The following is a 27,966-nucleotide window of genomic DNA, read 5'->3' as shown; positions in this document are numbered from 1 at the left end:
GAGGGAGAGTTTTTACAGCCTGCTACAAATACTCGTGGCACATGTTTTATTTTAAGGTCGCCGCTTCAGACCGACTGAGAGGAATGGGGACCTCGTGGTAGTCAATAAATAAAACTTTCACTATCACCAGCAAGTCACAAAAAACTTCCTCGCAGCTCTCTGTAATTTTGGAAAACTAAACGCTCAGCACCTTTGAGATATAGCCGTGAAGAAACTTTTCTGCAACTTTTTTCAGTAAGCCAAAGAGGGGAAAAAATTCTGTGTCTGCAGTGGGGAAACGTGGGGACATTAAAGTGTCCATCCATCCATCCATCCATTCATCCTTCAAGAGTCCCGCTCGCATCTCTCTCTTCCTGCCACTTGCCAACATGACACGGAGATCGTGTACCATTTACGTGGTTGGGATCACCTGCGCCGTCCTGCTCGCGGTTGGGATTGGCTTGTTTGCAGGGCAAGTTTTCCGCACATTAATGAACAACCGCCTGAAAAAGGTAAAGGGAAAACACACACACCGTTATATTCTTCTACCTTTTAAAGCTCACGTGCATGCATGGCTGCTTGAATGAGTGATGACGTGCATTTTCCCCCCTGTGAATGGGCTAATTGTTTACAAGGAGAGTGTTGAGAATGATGAACACTAAAATGATGCCATTGTCTGTGTGCCTGTGTGTGAGACCCTTACTCATTTGCATACCCTCCAATTCTCTTCACACTTTTCAACATGAGCTGTTTTTTCCTGTTGGTTTTATTGCATTCATTGTTTTATTGGTCATTAAAATAAAGTAATGTTTTATTTATCCACATCAGAAACCTAAGTGGATTGCGCTGAATAGAAACAAGAGTAAAATAGTTGTTCAGCGACTGTTCAAACAGACAGTGATGGGCTATGTGTCTCAGAAGGAGTGGCCGCGTGAGGTGGAGGGGGATGGGCCAAAAATGGGCTGTTATGGGTTAAGTAGCCTGTACTATGCAATCAGCACTTTCTCTTCTCTACAGTTACATAGCCTCAGTCCCAGTTCCATGAGCACACACATGACTATAAATACTTCTTCCTAGGAAATGACTGATCTAAAGAAATTCCTATTGATCTCTTATATTGTGATATGTATATCTTGTCCCAAGAAGTCACTCCTCTTGTGCAAACAAGTTACTTTCTTGTCCACACAAGATAAGAAGTCAACTCAAACGTAACAACATAACTTTTCATTGACTTTAAATTAAGTGTAACAAGTTAAGATGCCGCAGCCACTCTAAACTAAAATATTAGCTGTGTAAACTCTGTTTCAACATCCCACACCAGTGCAATGGGTAAGATAGAGCAAGTTTGGATAACTTGCAATTAATATGCTAATATGGAACTGCCATGCAAAGCTAATGGACGTCATGGCGCTAATTCTTCAGAATTAGTTATGTGCTGTGGACTGGCCTACAAAGTTTTACTATCCGCCTTTGTGTGTTTGCCGAGTAAAATCAGTCCCACCTTTGGCCATCAACGACTGTTGCCAGTGATGATTAATGCCCTTAGTGGGGATATTAAAGATTAAATTAGTAATATGTGGAAAAATAATAATGAATACCTTTTGTAGTTCCCGGTATCATTTTTAGCATTCTGTTTTTAATGTTAAATCTTCCTACTTTGTTTGTCATGGCAGTGACAAATGTGGAATTCATGGAGTTGGTTCTGATATTAGCTAATCTAACTATGCTAACTACAGTTTACGCTGGTCAAAAAAGTTAAAGGAAAATGTTTAAGTCAGAGTATAGCAATCAGTTAAGTAGCAAAGGGGGTTGTTAATCAGTTTCAGCTGCTTTGGTGTTCATGAAATTAACAACAGATGCACTAGAGGGGTAACAATGAGACAACCTCCAAAACAGGAATGGTTTCACACGTGGAGGAAACAGACATTTACCTCCTCATCTTTTCTGACAGTTTTTTCACTACTTTGGCATTTGGCTAGAGTCAGTGTCACTACTGGTAGCTTGAGGTGATATGATGACCCTACAGATGTTGCACAGCTAGTCAAACTCCTCCAGGATGGCACATCAATACGTACCATTGCCAGAAGGTTTGCTGTGTCTCCCAGCACACTCTCAAGAGCATTAGGAGTAGGCGATTCCAGGAGACAGGCTGTTACTGTAGATAAGCTGGAAGGTCCTTAACCCATCAGCAGGACCAGTATCTGCTCCTTCGTGCAAGGAGGGACAGTTTCAGCACTGCCAGATTACCTACAATATGACCACCAGCAGGCCACTGGTGTGACTGTCTCTGACAAAACAATCAGCAACAGACTTTATGAAGGTGGGTCCTTTTAGTGGGTCCTGTGCTCACCACCTGGCACTGTGGTGCCTGATCATTACCAGAATTGGCAGGTCCATCACTGGTACTGTCTGATTTCCACAGTTGAGAGCAGGTTCACCTTCAGTACATGTGAGAAGGAGGAGAAGCTGCACAGAACATTCAGCATCTCTAGTTTGGTGGTGGGATAGTTATGGTCTGGGGAGACATATCCATGGGGGGAAGTGTTACATAATTAATTTACTTATTTATAGAACTTTCTATAAATGCAGTGTATGTGTTGTCAGTGCTGAGAGGACGTTTTCCACCTGTGTTTGTGGGTTCCTGTGAAGTTTAATAAACTCCTTGCTATCTAAAATATAATGGGACACTGGAGTATATTCTCGAGCATCTCACACTTCTGATAATCAGCTGTCTGCTTGACGTTTATTCAGCTGTGTAAAAAATATAACTTTGATCTCAGCCAAACCGATTTACTCAGGAACAAATAAAATACAAAAAAAAAGCCAAACAATAACATTTTTAAGTTATCTAAGTGACTTATATATGTTTAACCTGAGTAGCGAAAGACGGCGGTGGGTTTGAAAACGATTTGCACCGAGTCCGGTGTTCTCACGGGCTCTAGTGAGCCTTGCCCCCGGCTAGCTATCGAGCTAGTGGGTAACAGACGTCTCCGAAAACGTCAGAGCACTTTTGAAAATATGTGGTGTCTTGATAAACTGAGCAGATATTTGAGGCTTACACAGCTACATTCTCGCCTAAAAATATGTTAAAAGTTTATTTTGTGACCCAGAAAGAATAATAAGAGTATTATTAAAACTAACTAGCTGCCGCCATTGGCTGTATCCCAATTCAGGGTCTGCAGCCTTAAAGTACGCATTTCAAGGCCGATTACGTCACAGCAGCGCGCCGAAGGCTATCCCAATTCAAAGGCTGCTCGAAATGCGGCCCTGAAATGCGTCCTTCATTTCCCCGAATTTTAAGGCTGTGGCAGTGTAGACTTCATGGCCCAGAATGCATAGCGCGGCGGTGGGTGTGGATAATTTTGCCGAAAAAAAACGGTGGATGAGGGGCGCCCGAAGAGTAAACTTTAAGTAAGTACTGAATATTATGTCACTTATTTATGTGCAAATGTTTAATAACGACGAACATTAAAACATTACTGTTGGCCACATGTCGGCAAAGTTATGTGACATTAGTGACGTTTGTACTAACTTGGTTTTATAGCCTTTACTTTAAAATATACAGCGTTCAATAGCTGAGCTTAATCTTACAGAGAATGATCAAAGCTCATGTAGAAACAAACAAACAAATGAACAAAAGATTTTCTCCTTCATTTCTGTCAAACAAAGCTGTATGACATGTTTCCAGTTGTTAGTATCATGGTTGCTAGGCAACCTGGACAGCGCAACAGAGGCTAGACCGTCCCATTTCACAAGCCTCGCACTTCCGGCCTTAGCGGTCTTTGAGTACGCGGCCCTTGAGGATCGTTGAGGCTGCGTACTTTAAGGCTGCAGACCCTGAATTGGGATACAGCCATTGTTGGAAACTGAGCTGGGCTGCGCTATGAATTCTGGGACAGAGCTACTTCTTCTTCTTCGGGGTTTAAGGGCAGCTGGCATCCTTGTACATGCAGTGCTGCCATCTTCTGTTTCAGTCTGTTATTACACTCTTAAATCCTACTACTCATTCCTGCGTCTTTTGGGATCTTACAAAGCTTTAAACGACGCGTCGACGATTTTGACAGTCGACGTAATCGTGACTAGTCGACTAATCATGGTAGCCCTAATGCTTTTTTACTGTTGCTTATGGGAAACTCATACTTAGAGCAATGTTAACATCAAAATTGTCACCCACACAGACCCCAGTCAAGTCATCCCGTTTCAAGAGTTTTGTGGGTTTAGAGGATTCTCAGATGGATTATCTTGAGAACCAAAGGTGAAAAGGTCAGAGGGACACAACTACAAATAAACACACTGTCAGGGCGTCGTGCATTCAGTGAATTTATGCTTATTCAGTGAATTTATGCTTATTCAGCTGCCAGTCATAGTTCCTAGAAAAGAAAATCAGAATTAGCAGGTCATGCGTTTAAAAATAATCTGTATTGGCCAAGAACAGTGCCATCTGTGCATCTTCAAAAGAAAGTTTGCATTCTCAACATGTAGAATAGCTACTGTTTTCACTTCCTTTAACTCTTGTTTTTTTAGCCATTGTGTTTCGTAGTACATTGAACAAGGATCATTGATTTCTAAATGTTTTAATTAATTAAAGCTAACTGAAGCGCTTAGTCTTGCTGCATAAGCTTAAAAATGGGTCAGAAACTTATCAAATTGGACGGGTGCATTGAATGCAACAGTTTTGCGATCAATGTTTGATCCAGCATCTGCCCAACATTGAAAACATTTGTAGTAATGTTCATCATATCTTTAGTCACTGAGGTCCAGACATTTCGATGATTTCCAACATTTCAGATGGTAGAAAGTAGTGGAGCTTTCCCAAAAGGTTCACTTTTCCTTAATAATAGTGCGGACATGAAAGACCCATTGGCCCACAGTCAGTATTCTCATATGGCACACCTTCATGCTTGTTTTCATATCAAGACTTCATAACAGGTATCAGATTATTCTTCGCAGACTTTAGAGGTCGACAACCATATGCAAGACTTTCTATTGATGATGTGAAAATTTTCATTTTCTTTGACCGTTAGGCTTGGTGTGGAAACAGTATGTTTGCACTGAAGCACCGCAGCAATTTCCTAATTTTGTAAACCCGCTCAACATTTGGCAATAAAACCCTTTCTGATTCTGATTCTGAAAATGGAGAAAAAAACAAAAAGGTAATGAGCTGAAGATGAGCTTCTGCAGTTAGTATATTTTGATCACAGATGTCACAGAACTGATTAATGTCATTAAATTATTTTCACGCTTGAACAAGAAAGTTGTCAGAATTTTTAGTCGTCTGTAACAGAATAGTCTTTAGTCGCTAAATAACACAATTATGTGACATTTATATTAATCAGTAGCACGTCACTTACAGTGATAAATATACTTTTGACTCAAAGTCTGGAGCCTTAAGAAAATCTCTATGTAAGTGGATTGCACAGTAGCTCTTTCTAAAAGAGGTTTAGGTACTTTAATGCCCATTAGTAAAACTCAAGTACAGTCAGTTTCTAGTCCAGAACAAAACAAGAACATACAGGCCATTAAGTTATTGAGGTCAAGAGACAAGGTGGAGGGTTGGTGGTTACCGTTATTCTGAAGAGGGGGGTCTGGGGGTCCTACTACATGCCTTGTAGTTAGGGCTGCCACAAACGATTATTTTGATAGTCGACTAGTCACCGATTATTTTTGCGATTAGTCGACTAATCAGATCATCATCCATTGGACGTAAAGCGTACAGCTTATTGCACCAGCAGCATCTGCTCTTATATAACTATCATTAGCTTACAGCTTTAAGTGTTTAAGGTATGTGGTAACTAAAAATAAAGACAAGATGATAGTTTATTAAATTTTAATGGAATTTGCAGATTGTTTCAGTGAAGTTTAATAAACTCCTTGCTATCTAAAATATAACGGGACACCGGAGTAAATTCTCGAGCATCTCACACTTCTGATAATCATTTGTCTGCTTGACGTTTATTCAGCTGTGCAAAAACTATAACTTTAATCTCAGCCAAACCAATTTACTCAGGAATAAATAAAATACTAAAAAAAGCCAAACAATAACATTTTTAAGTTATCTAAGTGACTTATATATGTTTAACCTGAGTAGCGAAAGACGGCGGTGGGTTTGAAAACGATTTGCACCGAGTCCGGTGTTCTCACGGCGCTAGTGAGCCTTGCCCCCGGCTCGCTAACGAGCTAGTGGGGTAACAGGCGTCGGAGCGATTTTGAAAATATGTGGTGTCCTGATAAACTGAGCAGATATTTGAGGTTTACACAGCTACATTCTCGCCTGAAAATATGTTAAACGTTTATTTTGTGACCCAGAAAGAATAATAAGGGTAATATTAAAACTAACTAGCTGCTGCCATTGTTGGAAACTGAGCAGGGCTGCGCTATGAATTCTGGGACACAGCTTCTTCTTCTTCTTCGGGGTTTAACGGCAGCTGGCATCCTTGTACATGCAGTGCTGCCATCTTCTGTTTCAGTCCGTTATTACACTCTTAAATCCTACTACTCATTCCTGCGTCTTTTGTGATCTTACAAAGCTTCAAACGACGCATCGACTATTAAATCAGTCGTCGACGATTTTGATAGTCGACGTAATCGTGACTAGTCGACTAATCGTGGCAGCCCTACTTGTAGTGTGTACTATAGTTTAAATATTCTTGTTTTATTGTCAGAATACAATTTGGGTTACTCCTTTACACAGTGCACAACTCTGCTTGGATCAGCTGAGTTTTGTGATTGTGCTCTATCAAGCATGTTTTCCAAACAGAGAAGTTGCAGAGTATGCTGGTTAACAAGGTACAAGGTCAACACACATAACATAATGTTGCTACTCAGATATTAATTGATACTAAAAACAATTACTGATGCACCAGTCATTTCCAGCAATATTGATGCCAACAGTGTCATCATCACCTCCTTTATCTGACACATAACTTGACAACCACAACCAGACAAGCAGGGGCACAGCCCTCGCTTTCGCTAGCAGATAAATACATGAAGAGCAGCAAAAAAAACTTGGTGAAGCATCATAAACATTAGCTATTATTTATCATTAATATAGCAGCGAGCAGAAATGATGAAAAATAAAACCACTCTATTAAACTGGGAGAGAAGTAGGCAGCAAATGTTAATGGTCCTGTCCGTATATAATATAAATAGTTATTTGTCTTAAATGTGATATCGTTGTCTTAAAGTTCCTGATTAAAGTTAAGAAAACTCTACCAGCAGCCAGATAGAAAGGGTAGAAGTCTACCTTAAAAATATTTAATCTGCAACAAAAATGTGATGCAAATTAACCAGAAGCACATGAGGTAACAGAGGTTATTCCTACAAACATTTGCACAGATCAGTATTCGTTATCAATATCAATACTAAGCTTGAGATGATAGCATTTTGACAACCCTAGTCTTTGGTTACAATCTTTAGAGTTCAGATTAGTTTCCATTTGAAAGACCCGTTTACAACAAGCTTCATCTCTCTGGTTCATGGTTTGTAGCTTCCACTTATATACCCATATTTTAGCCTGCATAAGAAAAAAAGTATTTAGTGAAGTGTGAAGTATTTTTTTCTGTAAAGTAATGTGATATTTTTCTTGTAAACTTGTAAACTTCGCTTGGGTTGGGGTTGTGCATGACCAAACAGTTTCGTCATACCCAAGGACATTTCTCAAGAACAGGAAATCTTTATCGGGGGTATTTTTGGCAGTTTTGGAGCAGTGGCTTCTTCTTTTGGATTAGCCTTTTTGTTTATGTCTGCAATATCTGTTTGTTTGTTTGTTTGACTGTATGCTTTTCATACAAGTTTCACACAAGACAGATACAAACTTAAAGCAAGATTTATATATATATATAAAAGATGTATCGAGGTGACATAACTCAAGTGAGCTTCTTACCCTCTGGCATTACTGGACTGAAAGTGAAGTAATCTGTCTGTAAAAAGTAGTTGAAAAAATGTCTTTGTGTCTTGCATAAAGTAGATGTCCAAATCAACTATGGTTTGCTAAGATGAAATATGTGTAGAGGTTGGAGCAGTAATTTTTATAACTTATCCGGTTGTTCAGTCTGACGTCACTAGCCGTGTCTGGGCCTGAACTCCGCTGCAGGTCCATATATCAAACGATCACTGTGGCATTACTGAGAGTTGAAAAACAGTCTAAAGTCTTTCATCTTTAATAAAATGATCAGCGTTCTGCTCTACCAGGTGTAACAATTGAGTTTAACATCCAGGCATCCATGAAAACGGAATTTATGACATTTAACGGAGTTAGAAGTTAACAGGAAGTTAGCTCGCTAGCTTCTATCTAAATACAATATAGCATGTCCTGACTGCGGGGTTTTGGAAACAAATTAAACAAATTAAAATTAATTAATCCGGTTTTGGACCGGATTGTTTATGTAAACACATGTTCATATGTAAGTGTTCAAGCTCAAAATGAAAATGTTTGCATTTTCCCAGATGAACACTCTGGAATTTACCCAGGAGTTGCTATATATGATCATTGTTGTGGCTTTAATGGTCACATTAATTCATATCAAGTCCTGTTAAAACAAGAAATGAAAGTTTTGCAAAGTACACCATGTTTCATAAAAGAATTCTTCTTCACTTGTTCAAGCAAGTAGATAGATGTTTGTTAATAAAATGGCTGGAGAAGATATCAAGTTTCATTTTTAAGTGGAAACTGGAAAGAAGAATGTATCTGTGGGAGTGACACAAGCATTTAACTCACATGGAGACATACTCAGTTATCTGCTAGTTTGGCAATATGATATATTTCAGCTGTGTCAAGTTACTGCCTTTTCCACATTGCACCAGCATGAAGGGTCTCTTCCCATGGATACCCTCCCAGCAGTAGACTCTCTTTGTGTGCTAAGCCTCTTTCAGGTTGAAAGATTTATTGGGAAACTGGCTGGCAGTCTCTCAGCTCATATGTGAGTCAACCAGGGTCAGTATAAGTGACCCACTGGTGAAGTGATAATGAAAAATGACTGATTCCTGAAAGGAAATTTCACCATCATTACCATCTTCACTATAGTTTCTGACTACTGTCTCGTCTCTGGACTTTCTTTTGCTTAGTGGTTTTATTTTGAAAATGTTAACCTGCTTAATAAAGCTGGTGAAGGTGCACAACTTGCAAGTAAAATAAGCTTATTTGTATATTAACTTAGGGAAATGTTGTGGCCAACTTGTTAGTCATGCTCATGTAAACCTCGTCAACCTCTTTGCAGTGTGAGGGGAAAATCTTTCACTTAAGAATTTAAACATAAATATTTAATTCTGCACCACCACGATGCTTCCTTCCACAAGTTTTACATAAAATTTAGAGGTACGTGTTGCACGGTCATCAAAAATGTCTTCAGCTTTACTGGAATGAATTGTCGCCCTTTAAGCTTTACGCCTGTGATCACTGCTTTATTTTGAATTCTTAATTCGATATATTTAGTGTTGAGCTTTGGCTCAACACTAAATTTTGTTTGCAAAATTCTGTCCCGGATAGAAATATTTGTGAGTATAAAGCTATGTACGTGACACGTGAAATGAATGTAAACGGTGAATGTAACATTGAATTCGCAGTGGGATGATGAAATTAATTAATATATACAAAAATATAATTTAAATTTAATTTATGAATATAAATTTAAAATGCATGGATGTTAGTAATTGCTGTATGTGTGATGATGTCTGTGCAATAGTGATGGGTCGGTAGCGAATGAAATGGCTGTTAGAGCAGCCGGCTCCTTATCACGAGCCGTTTTTTTTTTTTTTTTTTTTTCTCTCACCCGCTCGCACTTTTTTCCGCTTCACTCGTGCGAGCCTTGTGCTTTACGCTGGGAAGAGGGGGGAGGGGCGGTAGTTACACTCAGTAGCACAGGAACAGAGCAGGAGCAGTGTTGCCAACTTAGCGACTTTGTCGCTATATTTAGCGAGTTTTCAGACACCTTAGCGACTTTTTTTTTTAAAAGTCGCGACTTTTTAAAAAAAAGTCGCTAAGGTCATACTCATACTTTTTTTAAAAAAAAGTCGCTAAAAAAAGACGTGAAAACGTGTATCGCTTTTACTCTCAACAAGCAGCGGGTGCTGTAACACAGTCAGTTCTTCTTTTACTCTTTTACTCATATGCTGTTTTGTGGATCACAAGGTTTAAAACTACTTATAAACACACACACACAAAGTAACTTCACCAGAGTGCTTATTTCGGGTCACTTTTGCCAGTCCAGGCCCGGGTAAAGGAGCAGGGTTGGAATTGTGACATTAAAAAAACAATAATTGCTAAAAGAAATTTAATTTGTAGTTCTAAATAAACTCTAAATGCATTTAGGACGTTTTTTACTCACTTTATGTCTCTTCCACGATGTTATTTCTCTCTCCAACAACATAGGTTACAATTAGATTAGCATGACCAATTATGCAAATTAGGCGATGACGTCATTTAGCGACTTCTAGCGACTTTTAGGACAACCAATAGCGATTTTCCTTACTGAGGAGTTGGCAACACTGAGCAGGAGGGAGCCAGGGATAACAACAGCACATTAGAAAGGTATAGTACTCATCCACAACTATTTTCAGTTGCGGATGATAAAGGATACAGAAAGTTTATTCATGCAAGCCTATATGACAGAGAATGTGCATGTTCTTTTTGTTTTCATATTTTAATTTATATTTAATTGTGTTGTGGTTTGCAGTGTTTTGTGTTGTTTCACTTTAAATTTGTAAAAGGAAAAAGCTGAAAATTTAAATAGTTAAAAGTTGAAATGTGAATAGTTGATTTTTGTATTATATGATTTATTTATTACATTTTATGTGGAGTGAATAAATAAAAGTATATTTACGGTGGCCCCTACAGACAAATCACGTACAAACCCTGAAGCACGTACAAACTCCAAAACACGTAAAAACACGTAAAAACTCCAAAACACGTAAAAACTCAGAAGCACATAAAAACTAAAACACGTACAAAAGACAACAGAAGTGCTCCAGGATGCTAGGGCACAGTGTTGAGCGTTTGTTACCTAGTGGCTACACAAGCCAGCAAGTACCAACGACCGGATTTGGTGTGTGGTAATAACAGGTAAATGAACTTTTTTTATTTTTATTATTTGACTATATATGAATGCTTGTGTATAAATACACAAACAATACACATATGCTTTCATGCTTTTAATTGTGTAATTTAAGTGATCTAGGTAGCTCTGTTTTGGAAGTTCAGTTCATGCTAGAAATGTGTTTTGGAGTTTGTATGTGCTTTCTGGAGTTTGTACGTGCTTTGTCTCTAGGGGCCACCGCATATATTTATATATAAACATATATAAATAAAACCACTTTCTTTTTTTACATTAGTAATTCCTTTTGTGCATAATTTTATATTATTGTTACTAATAAATTAATTAAAGCAACAAAACAACCTGAAGAGCCGGTTCAGAGCCGAAAGAGCCGGCTCTTTTTAGTGAGCCAAGCCGAAAGAGCCGGTTCTCTAAAAAGAGCTGGAAATCCCATCACTACTGTGCAAAGTTTTGCTCAGATTGGCCCACCCATTCAGAAGAAAATATATAGATATGTATACACACATATACTGAAATCATTATACTAAGATTTAAGTTGCAGGATTGTCCCAAAGTCAAACTTCCATCCTTTGGTTGTGTTTGTGCCAAACCATAATTCTTCACTTCTGCAGTTTGATTGCAAGTGGGTTTTATGGACAATAGAAAACTAAATGGACCTTGATACTGCACAGAGACCTGCCATCTTCAGAAGTTTTCTGATGACTCTGCGGTGGTTGGATGCATCAGCAGGGATGATGAGACAGAGTACCGGGCTGTGGTCGACTCCTTTGTCACGTGGTGTGAGCAGAATCATCTGCAGCTCAACGTGGCAAAGACCAAGGAACTGATCGTGGACTTCAGGAAGACCAGGAAACACTTGACCCCTGTTTCAATCCAGGGGGTCAGTGTTGACATTGTGGAGGACTATAAATACCTTGGAGTACACATTGACAATAAACTGGACTGGGCTAAAAACACCACAGCACTTTACAGGAAGGGCCAGAGTCGTCTCTATTTTTTGAGGCGACTGAGGTCCTTCAACATCTGCCAGAAAATGCTGAGGATTTTCTATGAGTCTGTGGTGGCCAGTGCGATCCTCTATGCTGTTGCATGCTGGGGGAGCAGGCTGAGGGTCGCAGATGCCAACAGACTTAATAAACTGATCCGTAAGGCCAGCAATGTTGTGGGGATGGAGCTGGACTCCCTCAAGGTGGTGTCGGAGAGGCGGATGCTGTCCAAGATAAAGACAATGTTGGATAACACCTCCCACCCACTCCATGACATGTTGGTCAGTCACAGGAGCTCGTTCAGTGAGAGACTGAGATTACCGAAAAGCACCACTGAACGACACAGGAAATCATTCCTGCCTGTGGCCATCTCCCTGTACAACGCATCCACTTAACACACTGTTTGCTGCTACAACTACACATGTTTCTTTTCCAAATATTTATTTATAAGTGACTTATGTATGTATGTATGTATATATATGTATATATTGTACTATTCTTAGTTAGCGTATTGTCTGTCTTGTCTTAATGTTGGTTTAAAATGGAGCACTGTAACAAAAAATAATTTCCCCCAGGGATCAATAAAGTATTCTGATTCTGATTCTGATATAGTCTCGATGGTTTAAATAATATCAGGGCTGGTCTACAGTTCTTTGTTTGGCTTTGTTGAATCTTTTAACCACTACTGAGGCAAACCCATTTAGAGCCTACAAAGCCTGTGCACCATGACTGGAGGACTTAATGAATACTGTGGCCTCTTGCTGTGCCCAGTGTTGTTCACATCTATGTATGTGAATGTCTGCACATCAAAGCACTAGCTTTAAGTGTATTTATGTAATCACCTGCTGCATGTGTTTTCATATGGGGAGTGGTGTAAGGAAAGCAGTGGTAGATACTGAGATAAGAGGGTTTTTTCTGTTCCTGTTTTCCATGTATTTTAAGTGCCATGCTGGGAGGTTTACCCTATTGATTGTTCAAAGCATGAAATAAGATCACAGAAAGACCACGCTCTCCCTTCCTCAATCTAAGGTGACAGCTTTATTGTCCTTGGCCACTCAGCTAAACCTTTGTCTCTGATCAAGTAGAGGGGACCGCAGAGGAAGAGGGGGGAGGAGTAAGAGGGGTGAGTATTCCCCTAAAGCATCGAGCAGTTCTGGACCTATTTCTCCAGCTATTAACTTAAGATAAATCTGACACAATTAGGCCAGAGTGAGATTTTCTCTTAATGTTCTCTTGAAAGAAATGCTAATCCTCTCAGAGCCTTCAGTTTTTTGCCTCTTTCTTTGCCAGTATCTCAAAATGTTCCTGCTACCAGCCAGAGCATCGTTGTCCGCAGGCAATGACGTTTGCTGTGAGAATGAAGCAGGATAGTTGCCTGTGTTCCACCTCCAGGGCCTCATAAGGGCTCAGTACTGAGGAATGTGGCTCAGTTCATTAAGGCTGGAGTTCTGCATAAACAGTGTGCATCCAGCTTTCTGCATCACATGATCGGTTAGCGGCTCTCCCCCAACTGCCTGTTGCCACAGGCAACCGCTAACAATTGGAGCAGTGGAAGGGCCTCCCCTCATACCATTCATGTGTGCAGTCAGTGTTCTTGTTTTTGCCGCTCAGACAGCATCTCCCCTCCACGACCCCCTACGGATGATTTGTTGTTACTATTTGTTTTTACTAGGAGCACATTGTGGAAACTTCATGTTCAAAATGTGTTGGCTGTTGCAAAAGTTTCCACTTTGTGCAGGAAATCACCTGAAAACCACATAAAAAAAATGATGTCAAACTCCATATTGAATAGAAAAATGTTTTAATGCAGTATGTAAAATGTGCAGTCAGCGTTTTTATATTAATTACTCCCAAAAGATTTGCTTTTCACAACCATATTTGTGAGTTTGAATTATATATGATGATGAGTTTTCAACTAAAAAGTGTTTCTTATGTCTCAACAGGAGATTGTGTTGGTAGAGGGCAGCCGCGTGTTTGACTCATGGAAAAAACCTCCCCCTCCTGTCTACATGCAGTTTTACTTCTTCAATATGACCAATCCAAAAGAGTTTCTTGCAGGGACAAAGCCAGAAGTTAAACAGATTGGACCCTATACGTACAGGTAAGAAGCAGGAGCAGAACTTGTCAACTTCTTGTTGACATGAATGTTAGCAAACAGATGTTTATGGTGAGTGTAAAAAAAAAAAGTCTTCTAAGAAATCACTGAAATCACACAATCTGGTAAATGTGCTCTGGGTAGAGACTGTAAATAAAAGATGGATGTAGCCACGGGGACATGACAAGTACCTTTTTGACTCAGGCTACGTCCACACGTACACGGGTATTTTTGAAAACGGAGATTTTTCGCTAACGGAGATTTTCCGTGTTGTGGCGTTAACGTCATTTCAGATTAACGCTGACAGCACTAGTGGGAACAAAATGAATATGACTGCACATTTACGCCGACATCATTCTAGTGCAAAGACAAGTGGAAGCAGACAAAAACAACAAGCACGCATGCTACAAACTTTACCCGAGTTAGACAGCTGTTAGCACGTGATTCTCCTTATGGGGACCTGATATGTTTAATATGCTGCTGAGAGTATACCCCAGAAGAAGCGTATAGTATAGCTTTTAATTTGGAAAGAGCCATTTCTCTGTAATAAACTCTCTTTTCCAAAGATGAGTGATTTCTTGATCAGATAGATTAATTTTTTTTATTACTTTGTTGTTTCAGCAACATTAAATTTAAAAACTGTACTTTTGAGTTAAAATATATATTTATAATTTTAATAAATGACAAATTAAAAAGGCGTAAACATTTTTTTTCTATATCGAAAAAATATCGAACCGTGACACCAAAGTACCTAACCTAACCGTGAATTTTGTGTATCGTTGCACCCCTAGTATTCTGTATTATTCAAAATGATTGTGTGAGTCCGTAACCTTACCATGAAAGTGTTTATAGAGGTTTGTCTTATCTGGGACTGTAAATCTTTTTGCAATTACAGCTATCGCCATCTGGAGGGCTACAGTTTGAATTCAGATTTTTAGGCACTTCTATAAAGGCTTATTTTTTCTGGCTATAAACATGGTTTATTAATGCTGTAAAATTTGGCAATTGTGATAGTATAAAACATATTAAATATATATAATACCACTACTACTGTGTTGCCATATACTGTGCATGTTGAATTTTTGCTTAGGTTTTCTAGGCTGGGCCACAGGTCATAACCCTCAGGCTGTGTCATGTGGCCTTCTGCTTTTCTGCTTCCTCTTTGCGATATATTACTTTCGTCTTGTCTTTTCCTCAGGAGGCCTTTTTAATTTTTTTGTGTGGGTTGCTAGTTTTTAATCACTAGTCATCAAAATCCTGCACTCAATTAAGCCCTAAATGATGATAACTGCTAAAGCACCGGAAACGTTGCAACAGCCAACATTGCGTATCAAGATAATCTATTCCTAGAATGTCATTTTAACAGTTTTGGGTTGGTTAATTTCAATACGATGAATGATAAAACTGTTGCTTCACAGCAAGAAGGTCCTGAGTTTGACTCCCCAAACTGTCTGGAGCCTTTCTATGTGGAGTTTGCATGTTCTCCCTGTAACTGTGTGGGTTCTCTCTGGGTCTCTCTCCCACTGTCTAAAGACATGCACTTAATGTACTTAGGTTAACTGGGGATTCTAAATTGCCCATAGGTGTGAATATAAGTGTTAGTCCTGCGTCGCACTGGCAACCTGTCCAGGGTGTTCCCCGCTTCTCGCCCTATGATAGCTACAATAGGCTCCAGTACCCTCCACGACCCTGATAAGTGGAAGAGAATGGATGCAGGGATGGATGAATGGTTGCAATGTTGTGCTAAAATACAAATGCAGTGCTACGTTTATGTGGTCTGCGTTTGGGGATTTTAAATGACACTCTTTTCCTGCGTTTGCACAGGGAGTACAGGTACAAGGACAACGTAAGTATGGTGGAAAATGGCAAAATGGTCTCGGCGTATAACACGAAAAGCTTTGTGTTCCTGAGGGAGAAATCTGTGGGTGATCCAGCTGAGGATAACATCACCACTGTCAACATCCCTGCCTGGGTGAGTCATGAACTGAAAAAGTAGAGGAAAGTGGAAATCCAAGTGGGTTAAAGAGGACTTTGTGTTCTCTTTGTTACTGAACATTGTTTATTGTGTCCTCATTTCCATCTCATTGTCCACCTTATCCCGTATTATTAGTTCAAATTTTTTTTCCTCACAACTGCTTCCGTTCCTGTCTCCAGGCTGTCATGAACAATGTGAAAGATAGTTTCTGGAAGGCCTCCATGGTTTCAATCTGGATGAACTCTCTCAAGAGTGATCTGTTCACTACACGCACTGTGGATGAACTGCTTTGGGGCTACAAAGATCCTCTGCTGGTTCGCGTTGCTGGCACCAAACCTGAGGTGGAGACGGTGTTTGGACTCATGTACAAGGCATGTAACAGCTCTTTACAAGTAATATAAAGCTATGAAAAGAAAGTTGTCAGAGCAGATCCTCCATGAAGTCTTGAAGATTTTTTGTTTCTCCAGAAATAACATTTGAAAAACACGTTTTGAATGTTTGTTTGTTTTTTTATTTAGAAAAATGGAAGCAACGACGGTGAATTTATCTACCACACTGGAGAGCAGAACTACATGGATTATGGCCGGATCGAAACATGGAAAGGCCAAAGGTAGTGCTGATACAGTCTCACGCAAACACACTCTCCCTCTCTGTCTTCATCCAGAGTGATGAAATTTTATTGGGTAACCTTTGTATTAACAAGCCTGTGAAATCCTTTTTTTTCTACTTTTTTTGGCAGTAATAGAGATACTGTCTGCCTGCCTTCATCCTGATCTTTGCCCTTAACACAGAGCACAGAGCAGGATATCCTGATGCCTTAAAAATGGCCTTTACTGAACCTTCTTATCCAGTTTTATTGTCTTAGGTCCCCTGGAGCCTCTAATTACGCTTGTGCTCCTGGGTGTTTTTTTTTTAACCGTGACTTTCAGATAAAAACACATTTGATCATCAAAACGTACCACTGCAATTTATGGTTATTAAGATGAAAACGATAAATTTGTTTTCACTGGACGGGATTGTTTTGAAAATGAGATTTGTTTTCTTTTTTCTTTTCTTTTTTTCGATTTTAAATACAAGCCTGCACATTCCAAAAGCCTTTTTTGGTTGTTTTGTAGGGAGTTGACTTTCTGGAGATCTAACTATAGCAACAGCATCGTTGGATCAGATGGAAGTGCTTTCCACCCCCTGCTTGACAAGGATGAGCGCATTCACATCTTTACTCCAGACCTGTGCAGGTACGGTTCATCACCACAGTGCACTCCAGCCCTTTTGGTGGTATGCCAACCACATTTTATCCACTGTGGTGAAGTTTTGTGCACCAGTTTTTATTTTTTCTGTACTAATGTTTAGTTTAGTTTTTAGCTACTATATACATAGCAAAACCCAGACCTTTTTAAAAAAAAATTCCATTCTGTGACCATGTTTTTTTTCCTGTAAAGTTGGTCTTTTTTTATCACAAGTCTGTGGGGAAAAGCTAATTTTTGGAGAGAACCTCAAGTGGCCATTAGAGGAACTGCAGTTTTGACTTTATTTTCCTGCTCTTGGAGCTTGGCTATAGCTAAAAATTACTGTAGCTGGCAAAGGAGGGAAAGGGCATCAGCTTTGACGTTAATTTTATTAGTCATGTGGTAAAAATAAAGTGTTATTTCAATTAAAGAGTTTTTCAGTAAAACACATGTAATGTGGTTACCATGGGGACCTGTGTGCCCCTATCTGTTTACACTTGGTGTCCCATTTAGGACATTTTACATGGGGATTGCATGTTCTATTTCTGGTACATGACAAGCAGACCAGTGTGGAGGCTTTCACATCTAGTATGGAAATAATGTCCACAGCCTGTGGATCACATGGTATGTTATTTTAACATCCTGATCACTTACTAACAGCTCAGTGGGTGACCTCTCTTTGCTGTTGACTTTTCTGCTTAAAGCACGAGGACTGTTTGAAACACTTAAGTGGCATTTTCCAGAAAACACCATGAAAAGGCTTCCTTATTAGGAGAGTTTCCGTCTGGAACATCAGGGACAGGGTGAGAGAGGGAATGCAAGGACAATTGTGGAATAACAGAAAATAAGGAGAGAGAGAGAGAGAGAAAGAAAATGCTTTTAATGATTGATGGTAAGTGTTACTTTGTGCTAAGCACAGGACAAGTATTTCCTCTTGGAAGTGTTTGTGAGAAATGTTCTCAACTAATGCTTTTGGGGAAATTTATTATGGTTCCTCCAGGATTTCCAGGATGTCTTTAGAGACAGTTTGACGACTGCTGAGAATTGCAACGAGTACCAAATTTAATCCCAAACCTTGTTTGTTGCAAAACAGACGTGCTGCTTCCCTAGTCTTCATAGCAAGAGTTTGTCCTTTAGAGAGCACAAGCTGTTTCGGACGTCTTCCTCATGTTGTTGAGCGTGGAAACAATCTGGAAAGTCAGAGTGGAATGGTTGCACCTTTGACTTTGATTGGACGTGTGTCAAAAACCCTTGCACCAAATATTTACAAAGCACTTTCACCTACTTGTTCTTGGCCTGGTTGTGTCATCATGGCGTCTGTGTAACTGTGACTAAAGGGAATACGCCCCCTCCCCCCTTTATTGTACTTACTACAATCATTTGAAGTGGAAGTGCTCCATTAATACATGACGACCTTTCACACAGATCCTCAGCCCTATGTATAAGTCACTCGCTTAACATAACTTTGTGTTTAAAACGCATGTTTAGTTAAAAGAGAACACCTGGGACTGCATAGCAGCAGAATTCCCATCTGTGAGCTAAACGGGTGGTGGCCTCTCGGTCCAGAAACTGGCAGCTGAGCTACAAAGAAAAAGAATTGGTAACATGTGTCATTGTTCGAATACCAGCTTCACCATCCTTTTGCTCATCATCATTACTGACTTCATTAGAGGGTTTTATTTCATTTAAAAAATGTTGAAAAAAGAAAGTCAAAAATACACGAATATTAAATGACAGAAATAATAGACTCTCTCATATCATTTTAATTTAACCAGCCCTGTGACACTTTTTCAAAGCCTTCATTCTGTATTTAGTGGTCACTCAAACAAAATTGCATCGCAAATACATTTTGGTGAAGTTACGTACGAGCAAGAACCCTACAGAGCGCTGAGTTTAAAGACACCCTAAAAATGAAAGCAAAGAAATTATGTACAGCTTATGTACAACTACGCAGCAACTCAGAGGTTTACTTAGTAGTAGCCTGACAACATCGGGGCGTGCTCCTAATGAGATGACAGATGGTGCCCTGGGGGATGTCCTCCTAGATCTGAACCTGGGCGTCACTGACCTCCTGTGCAATCTGAGGTGCGTAGGATGGAAACATAATCTCACAGAAGTTTTCTGTGGGATTTAGATCAGGTGAGCTTGGGGTCCAGTCAGTGGTAACAAATTCTTCAACCTTCAAGACCTGCCTCCATAGTCTCTGCACATGAGATCGGACATTGTCTTTCACAAGGAAGAACCCAGGAACCACTGCACCAGAGTGGTGGCTCCAAGGATTCATCCCGACACCTAATGGCATTGCCTGGTCAGTAGATGTTTGTATGTACCTCCATGGATATGCCTCCACCTGCTGTGATCTGTGAAAAGCACAGATCTCATGTGATAGACCTGCCAATTCTGGTATGCTATGGCAAATGCTAATCAGGCTCCACAATGCTGGGCAATGAACGCAGGGCCTACTAGAGGATTTCAGGCCCTTAGACTGCCCTCATGAAGTCTGTTTCTGATGTTTGGTCAAAGACATTCAAAATCTAGGTCATTTTGTAGCAACCCGTTCCTCTGTGCACAAAGGAGCAGATACTGGTCCTGCTGATGGGTTAAGGACCTTCTACTGCCCTGTCGAGCTCTTCTATGGTAACACTGTAATAGTTCTCATTCCTAGCAGTATAAGGCCAAGGATTTTCACTTGGCTTTTCCCAGGAAGGTCAAGGGAAAGGTCTGTACAGTATTGTTGCACGATTGGTGGGCTGCACCCTCCCAACCAGCTGGCAGACACTGTATAGAGTGCTTTGTTCTCACTAAGACTGGTTGGGATTCCCTCGACAAGACAAAGCTGCAGATATGCAGGGCAAGGATGAACTGCTCTCAGTTCTCTTGGATGTTGGGGAAAAAACCACACACACATTTAAAGATTTCACAGTGTCTTTGCTCCCAGTACTAACAGAAGGTTAACACCACAATATATTATTTGTCTTCCCTGCTCCCCTTACAAGTCTAGATTTACTGATGAAGGAGCCCCAGCAGGATTTTAGCATATTGTTGAAATCAATGTCAGTCATCTGGTTTCCTCTTTGTGTCTCTGCTGAAAGTCAGTCTGCAGTGTTTTTTTTCTTTTACTTAGTTCAAACAGTCTTTCTTAAATAACATAACAGAACATTTCTCATGATCGCATTGCTTGTTATGAAGTTCCTCACCAAAGGTACAGTCCTTAAAAATATTAGTTTGAAGTATTCAGCATTCACACTCGATCATGCTGAGAATTTCCAGCAAAGTTCCAGCAGTCATGTGTCACTATGAAATGCTGTGCTCTGAGTGAAGTTAATTGTTTTTGTGCAATGTGACTGTTCGCTTTATTCTCCAGGACCATCTACATGGAGTTTGAGAAAGACGTCGAGGTGAAAGGGATCCCAGCCTACCGCTTCACACCTCCACCCTCTGTCCTGGCCAGCAAAGAGGAGAACCCGGACAATGAGGGTTTCTGCGTCACCCCAAAGGAGTGCCTGGGAACTGGCGTCCTTAAAGTCAGCCCCTGTCGGAAAGGTAATCGACGCAGCACAGTTTCTCTCAGAAACTTTCCATGCATCGGTCATGATTCAGCACCAACATAACCCATTTTATTCTTTTCTCCAATTTCTTTAATAATGACACAAAAGCTTTGCTTAGACTCAATGTCCAATGTAGTAGCCATTAAATACTAATGGCTACTACACTGATATCAATAAAGTCCTTCTTTTGTTTGTAATGCTAATACCCCCCTAAAATACCCATGTGACACAGCTCTCCCCACACCTCAGGCGTCATCTGACATGACTGACCCAGTAGCAGAGTGGGCGGTAAGCCCTGTCACCTGATTCTGCCCTTGAATATGACCGGGCATTACCTCAGTGTTCATAGCTCAGCTGTGCCTCATCTTTCCATCCTGTAAAATCACAGTACTTGTGGTTTCAACATTTCTTTTACATATTTAAAGTAAAAAATATGGAATTTTTTACATGGTCAATGCAGTTGATGGCCCGTACTGCACCTTTCTGTCACAGCATGCAGCCATTTCTAACTAGTTTCACAGAGTTATTCCAGCAAGTGAACGTCGAGCCCTGTTTTTTCTCACGTCAAGGTTTTATTGTTGTGAAGCGATACATTTGAAAAACTCCGTGCTTTGCTTCAGAATAATGTAACTGTGCCAAAGATTAAAACAGACGTCACAGATTGGCGTTCTCAAAAGGATTTTCGTTGTCCACTAAAACAAATGGAACAACTGCAGTTCACTTCAAAGGTAAAAGTATTTTTGAATGTTGTTTAGCCATAAAGAGAAATTTGATTGCGTGTTTATGGCCCGGAGTTAAAGAACAAGCGCAGTAAATAAAGGCCTCTATAAGTATACCAGTATGTGTGTGTGTTAGCACGCCCGCATTGACCTTGCCAGTTGTCATGTGAACAGCCTCTCAGGTGACTGCGTGTGTCCAATGTTTTTGTCAAACGTCTGTTGCTAAACAGGAGAGCAGGAAAACTCTCACCTCTGCCCCACTTTATCAGCACCTCTAACTGCCCCCCTCCTCTCATAACTGTCTGGCTTTGTCGCTGCTGCTGCGGGGACACATGGTTTTTCCACCGTTGGACCATTTGTGTTTGCTTGAACGTGAAGTCCTCCATTGACAATATAAGGAAGGAACTCAGAAAGACTAACAAGAAATTTTATCTGGATATCAGCTGCCGCCTTTAATTGCTCACACAACAGGGGTTATTGTCCATTTGTGATGATTTATTGTTTGTTTTTGTTTTTCTTGGACCCCAAGTAACATGTTGCGTCCCTGTCAGATCGTATCTCACCACCTTCTTCGCCTTTTGATCTGTTTTGTTATTGTTGTCATGCCTTGATTAGATCAGACTTCAAACATGAAGGAAATGGGGCATTAAAATGTTTTCTGTGCTGCCGCTTTAATGGCAACAGTTATGTCATCTTTGTGGCGCTTTGCTTAACGTGTGTAGATTCGCCATAGTCGTGTGAAAGAGGTTCGAAGGTTTTACATAGGAGACATAAAACATGATCTGAACAACAGCACGTGACTTTTCTACTCTGCTTGAGCACTCAAAGTGCTTTATACTACAAGCCTCGTATCTATATAGCATTGAGACAGTCACGCTCAATTCAGGGTTCAAAATTTTGCCCGAGGATGTCTTGGCATGCAGATGGGAGCTGCCAGGGCTCGAGCCACTAACCTTCCAAGCAGTGGACAACATGATCTAGATCCTGATCTCTCTTCTTTTGAAGAGAAGAGGCTTTCTCCTTTTCTAGATTGGGTCAGTTTAGTGTGAAATGATGGCCTTGCAGCAGAGGCGTGCGGGAGCTCGAGTCTTATTAAACATTTTTCATTTCTTCTCTCAGGTGCGCCAGTGGTTGCCTCCTTTCCTCATTTCTACCTGGCAGATAACAAATATGTGGCTGCCATTGAAGGACTGTCACCTGAAAGGACGCATCACCAAACTTTTCTAGACCTAAACCCGGTAAGTCTTCAGGCTTAGGGTCAAACATTAAGATGTACTGCTACGCCACCTAGTGGTGGAGTTCTGAAGTGTATCTATGTTTATATGCATTATTTTCTGACAGACCACTGGAGTGATTGTACGCGCTCACAAAAGAGCGCAGGTGAACATCTTGATGCAGCGAATCCCTGGATTCCCGTGAGTAACACACACTTCTGTTGTTGTTTTAAACGTATGCGTGTAGGTGCTGTTTTTGATTACCAACCATATTTTTTGCTGCACTTTTAACAGGACCACTAGATCCCTGAATGAAACAGTATTTCCTGTAATGTTCCTCAATGAGGTAAGTGATATTACACATGCTGAAACACAGGAAACTCCTAGATCCTTATTATGAGGTGCAATAAAGAAATTAAACAGTATGTCAACATTTTGAAAAAGACACGTGTTACTGAGAGTTAGATGATTATGTCGGTCCAGCTTAGCTTTACTGAGCTGAGTGTGACTTGGAGCAAAGATAGAAAACAGCTGGAAACAAGCGACCTGGCTCTGAACTAATGTAACTGGCACAAGGGTGCGATGAGCAGAGAGTCCAAGTAGTAACTGTCTCCCAGCCAGGAAATAGTCCTGCCCGATAACCTCCCTAAAGACACAGCTTTGTGTTTTTTCACATGGGCCTCACAGCAAGAATGTCCTGTTTTAGAATCCACCAGCCTGCTGGGGCTCTTCTGTGTGGAGTTTGCATGTTTGCTTGCCTGCATGGGTTCCTCCCTCGGGACTCCTCCCCTCACACTGATTGAGCAGTTAGAAAAAGACAGACAGATGGGTTTTGCATTGATTAAGCACTAAACACAGTGCTTAGTAACACAATTAAGTTGTGTTTTTCTGGTGATATTACAGCAACTAGTGCAGATTTCCAGTTAAGATAAGAAGAAGCCCAGCTGATTCAAATTAGGCATTGCCAAGCAAATTTGGTGTTTTCCACTGAACATGTATCTCTCAGCTGTGTATCCAGTCTCAAAAGGATTTCTTTTCAAGAGATTTAGACAAGGCCAACATAATCAAAAGTAGATTTGGTTCCCAAAAGTCAAAGCCTGGCTAGATTTTCCCACATTTTCAGCCTTGATGCATTAGTACTGATTGGTTTCTTCATCTTCTGTATGCTCAGCTGAATTCCCCTCTTCCTCTGATGGATCTTTTACTCTCTCTCTCTCTGAATAAACAGAGCGTGGAAATTGACGATGCGTCTTCAGAGAGATTAAAGAAGCTTCTGCTGATTAGCAATTTGGTGTCCAACTTCCCTCTCGTCATTGTGGGACTGGGTGTTATTCTGCTCATGGTCTTTGTCATCGTCCTGTGCCGGGCTCGCAAACAGAAGGTATGAGACTGCTTCTTGCTGAGTCCTAACAACTTACAATTTGCCTGCTCCTAATAAGTCATAATTTTTGCACAATTCATTGAGTTGCTTAATTGCACACTAATAACACCGAGCTTGTGTTTCTCACTGTGTGTTCCTGGGAAGAATGAAGTTAAGCGCATTGTGTTTACCAAGCCTCTTTATGCTGTAAGTGTTGCTGCTTTATTTTATCTGCTTTATTTATTCATTTGTCTTACTTTGGTTATTATTTATCACCTAAGTGCCTTTTTTCATTTAATCTTTCATTGCACAGCTAGACCAGTTTCACCTGACTTAAAATAACTCTGCTAATGTACACTTAATGCATTGCATATTAATACTGCCTGTCTTTTTAATTGTTGTGAGATGGCATGATTAAGGGGAAGCAACCACTTTCCATTACAGGTATAACTTTACAAATTGTAATAAGACCTGATTAGTTTGTAATGCTGCTTTATGTCCTTAATGTCCCTCTACAGTCGTCCGCTGAAGACGACACCGCTTACTCTCCAGTTAATGATAAAGAGAAGGAGGATCCCCAGAATGGAACCTACATTGGTCTGACACCTAAGGCTAACGTGGAAGCTTGAGGATGTGCAAGGGGTCTGTCATAGAGGGCTCAGGTGAAGAGGATATGTTTTTAGTCTCAGATGTCTTGTATTATATGCTCTTAGGTTTCCTTAGAGAGCGCTAAACTCTATTCCCAGACAAACAGTGTTTAGAACACAACAGTGGCTTCTTCTAGCTGCTGCTAATTATGTAAAAATAGTTGTAAACAGTCATCCAGTAAGCAGAGATGACGAGTGTGCTCTGTGGTGGTTCTAAAACAGGGGTCCCCAATCCCAGTCCGCGAGGGCCGGTGTCCCTGCTTTTAGATGTGTCCTTGATTGATCACAGCTGATTTAAATGGATAAATTACCTTCTCAACATGTCCTGAAGTTCTCCAGAGGCCTGGTAATGAACTAATCATGTGATTCAGGTGTGTTGACCCTGGGTGAGATCTAAAACCTGCAGGGACACCGGCCCTCGTGGACTGGGATTGGGGACCCCTGTTCTAAAACAATCACACCCTTTAAATGACGGAGGATCAAAACTGCCAAAATTAAGAAGACATGGAAAAAAATGAGTAAATTAAGGTTAATGGAATTTATTACATTATTTACAATGCATTTGTAAATGATTGTGTTTGCTTTTGTATTATTTACCTTTGTACTATGGCTCCATAGTAGAGTTGTTGTGATTGACACCTCAGTCACACTCGGGCCAGAAACTGGTCAGCGACCCCCTGCCGACCTCCCATATTATTTACATTTGTCATAATTATTCTGTTTATCTACAATCAGATTTAATTTCATCTCTCTGTTGGCATTTTTGTGTTTTTTGAGTGGGTTGGGGTTACATGTAGATTTCCTGTTTTGGTCCCAACTAGCCAAACAACAAAGAACCACTCACTGCTTAAGGAATGGAGAGTGAAAGTGGACATTATATTCTGGTTGTTTTTGTTTTTTAACGAAACATTCATTGTTGCAGCCAAAGAGACTGCTTTTCCCAGACTGTCTTTATTAGACTGTTTTAAGTGTCCTTGTTGTCCACTGAGTTACTGAGTGTCACTAGTTAGCTAACATAAGCTAATGTAAGTCTATTAGCAGCAACCAGTCCAGTAATGTCATATTCTGTACTGGCGCAATATAGCACTAAGCATGTTATAAAAACACATATTTTTTTAAATCCAGCTTCACACACAGTTTATAGAGGTTCATTTGGAAAAGCAAATATGTTTGGCACAACAGTGCATTTAAATCATAATTATGATTTTTTTTTTCTTAATTTGGCAGTCTTGGTCCTCCATACATAGTTAACTTCCTTTCATTATGGCTAAACTCATTTGTCTTGCTTTAGACTTCAGATTTTTGGAATGATTACTTGTACAAGCGCACCGAAGTCATTTGGGGAGCAATGTGATGAAATCCTTAAACTAATGATTTTTTGGGGTGTTATATTTCACTCTCAGGGGGTCTCATCTTAGAAGCTGTAAAGCAGTTATTAAAGCAGGAGAAAGCACAATATACCGGATGATAAATCAGTGTTACTATGTCTCATTTGCATTTCATGTTACAAAAAAATGTCACATAATATTTTCTGCTCATCCATGGCGCATAGAGGGATATCTAACAAAACCAGCATACCTGAGAATCTTCAGAGTATGGCATTTGTTTGTAAATACATACAGTGTAAGAAGTGACGAACTGCTTACATTCCTCTCAGCGTGTGATGGGGATGAGTATCGGACAAAACACTGTATATTTTGGAAATTTTAATTTGTAAAGTAAGACCAACCTTGCTTTATGGTTTTTTGTGTTGTTGTTTTTTAAATGTGTCATTGTAGAAATGTTTGAATTAAAGACATTTCATGTAAGAACTTTATAAATATTTATAAAGCTCTAAAGCCTTAACCACGGCAGATTTCTTTGGTTGAAACCATTGTTACGTCCCTCTGCAGCCTCGAATCTGCTCAGTGTGTTCAGCTGGTGCTAATTGGCCACACCTAATCAGGTGTGGATAAAAGCATACCTGAGGCAAGCTTCCCAGGGAGCTCACTAGTCTTTGCCTTGGTGGCACCAGCAATTTTAGCCAACCTGATAGTCCATTTTAAGATAAACCTCTTTTTACCTACACTCTGGTATTCGTCTCCTTTTTTATGTTGCGGCTTTTGAGCCGGGTCGTAACACCATGATTCAGACAGTACAGAATTTATGTGTTGACAGTATTTTGCCCTGTGTAACTGTTTATGACTAAGTGATATACTTAAATGTCTTTTAGATGCTGTAGTAGTGTCTTTAAAGTTACTGGATTTCTTGTTCCTTTTAAAGATTTTTGTTGCGTGAACATAACACTGTGCCATATCAACAAATCTACTCGTGACTTTTTTTCCTTCTTCTTCTTTCAGCTACCAAAAAATAATTAAATAAATAACAAAACCTTTTGATATTTCTAATATCAAACAGTAGGGTCAAACTGCACTTTGCAAACTCTCTGCCTGACTAGCAGGTTGTTGTGCAGGGTCACAGTTTTCTCACTCGATGCTGGTGATGAAAATGTGCCGTCATAATGTGATCTGGAAAATGCTGCAGAATTCCGGCTTTTATTACTGCTCATGTAACATTTTAATTAAAGGCTTATATGCACTGTGATAATCGTAATGACTATATCAGATATTAGTGGATTCATTTGATTTTAGTAAAGTGTTTAACACGTACACTATAATAAGGAAAAAATGATTGCATTTTAGAAACTTTGTGCACAGCGTTTTATATAAGAGTTACAAACTCACAAGGAGATGAAAGACAGGATTCATCTGAATCCCTTTGAAAAATACACAATATACAGTATAAAAACACAGTTGTGGCTAAAGAGAATAAATTATTTTGCTGTGTCGATAAAACCAAAACACATAAAGCAATGCGTGGACTGTTCGCTGAGCTACGCAGTGCCATACTTTGATTGTAGATGTTTCCTGAAAGTATTGTTACTGCCATAAAACACATACTTGTTTTGAAAATGTTGAATGTTTTTATTCTGTATACAAAAAATAAAAAGTAGTTTCAGTACAGGTCTTGTTGACTGGTGTTTGTCTCTTTTTATTTCCTTTCTTTTTTTGTGAAGAAGTCCGATTCTGCGCCAAGCGACGGGGAGATAGTTGGCAATAAAATATTATCACAATAAGTACATCGCTGACATTCTTTGTTTAAATTACTGGATCTAGTTTTTGGCTTTTGT

The 27,966-nt window shown here is 39.9% G+C and overlaps 1 protein-coding gene across 2 annotated transcripts; it reads left to right on the top strand.

Annotated features, from left to right (window-relative positions):
• The first annotated feature begins 29 nt into the window (after positions 1–29).
• Positions 30–27,797, top strand: LOC146629141 (lysosome membrane protein 2-like). Of its 2 annotated transcripts, XM_085359882.1 has the most exons (13): positions 30–491; positions 13,957–14,114; positions 15,933–16,080; positions 16,263–16,454; positions 16,602–16,693; positions 17,199–17,318; positions 20,674–20,852; positions 22,696–22,814; positions 22,918–22,991; positions 23,085–23,136; positions 24,019–24,171; positions 24,316–24,357; positions 24,669–27,797. In XM_085359882.1, the coding sequence occupies exons 1-13, from the start codon at positions 369–371 to the stop codon at positions 24,777–24,779; spliced, it is 1,563 nt and encodes a 520-aa protein (XP_085216008.1). In that variant the 5' UTR covers positions 30–368; the 3' UTR covers positions 24,780–27,797. The 2 variants fall into 2 exon arrangements, with proteins under 2 accessions (XP_085216008.1, XP_085216009.1); XM_085359883.1 differs by lacking the exon at positions 24,316–24,357 and having other exon boundaries at positions 31–491.
• Positions 27,798–27,966: the final 169 nt, after the last annotated feature.

The sequence above is a fragment of the Diplotaxodon limnothrissa genome, linkage group LG7 (assembly GCF_057381915.1).
Source record: "Diplotaxodon limnothrissa isolate DT_005_m linkage group LG7, D_limnothrissa_male_GT1.1, whole genome shotgun sequence".
NCBI lineage: Eukaryota > Metazoa > Chordata > Actinopteri > Cichliformes > Cichlidae > Diplotaxodon > Diplotaxodon limnothrissa.
Note: the sequence above shows the minus strand (reverse complement) of the source record. Positions and strands in the feature narration are given on the sequence as shown.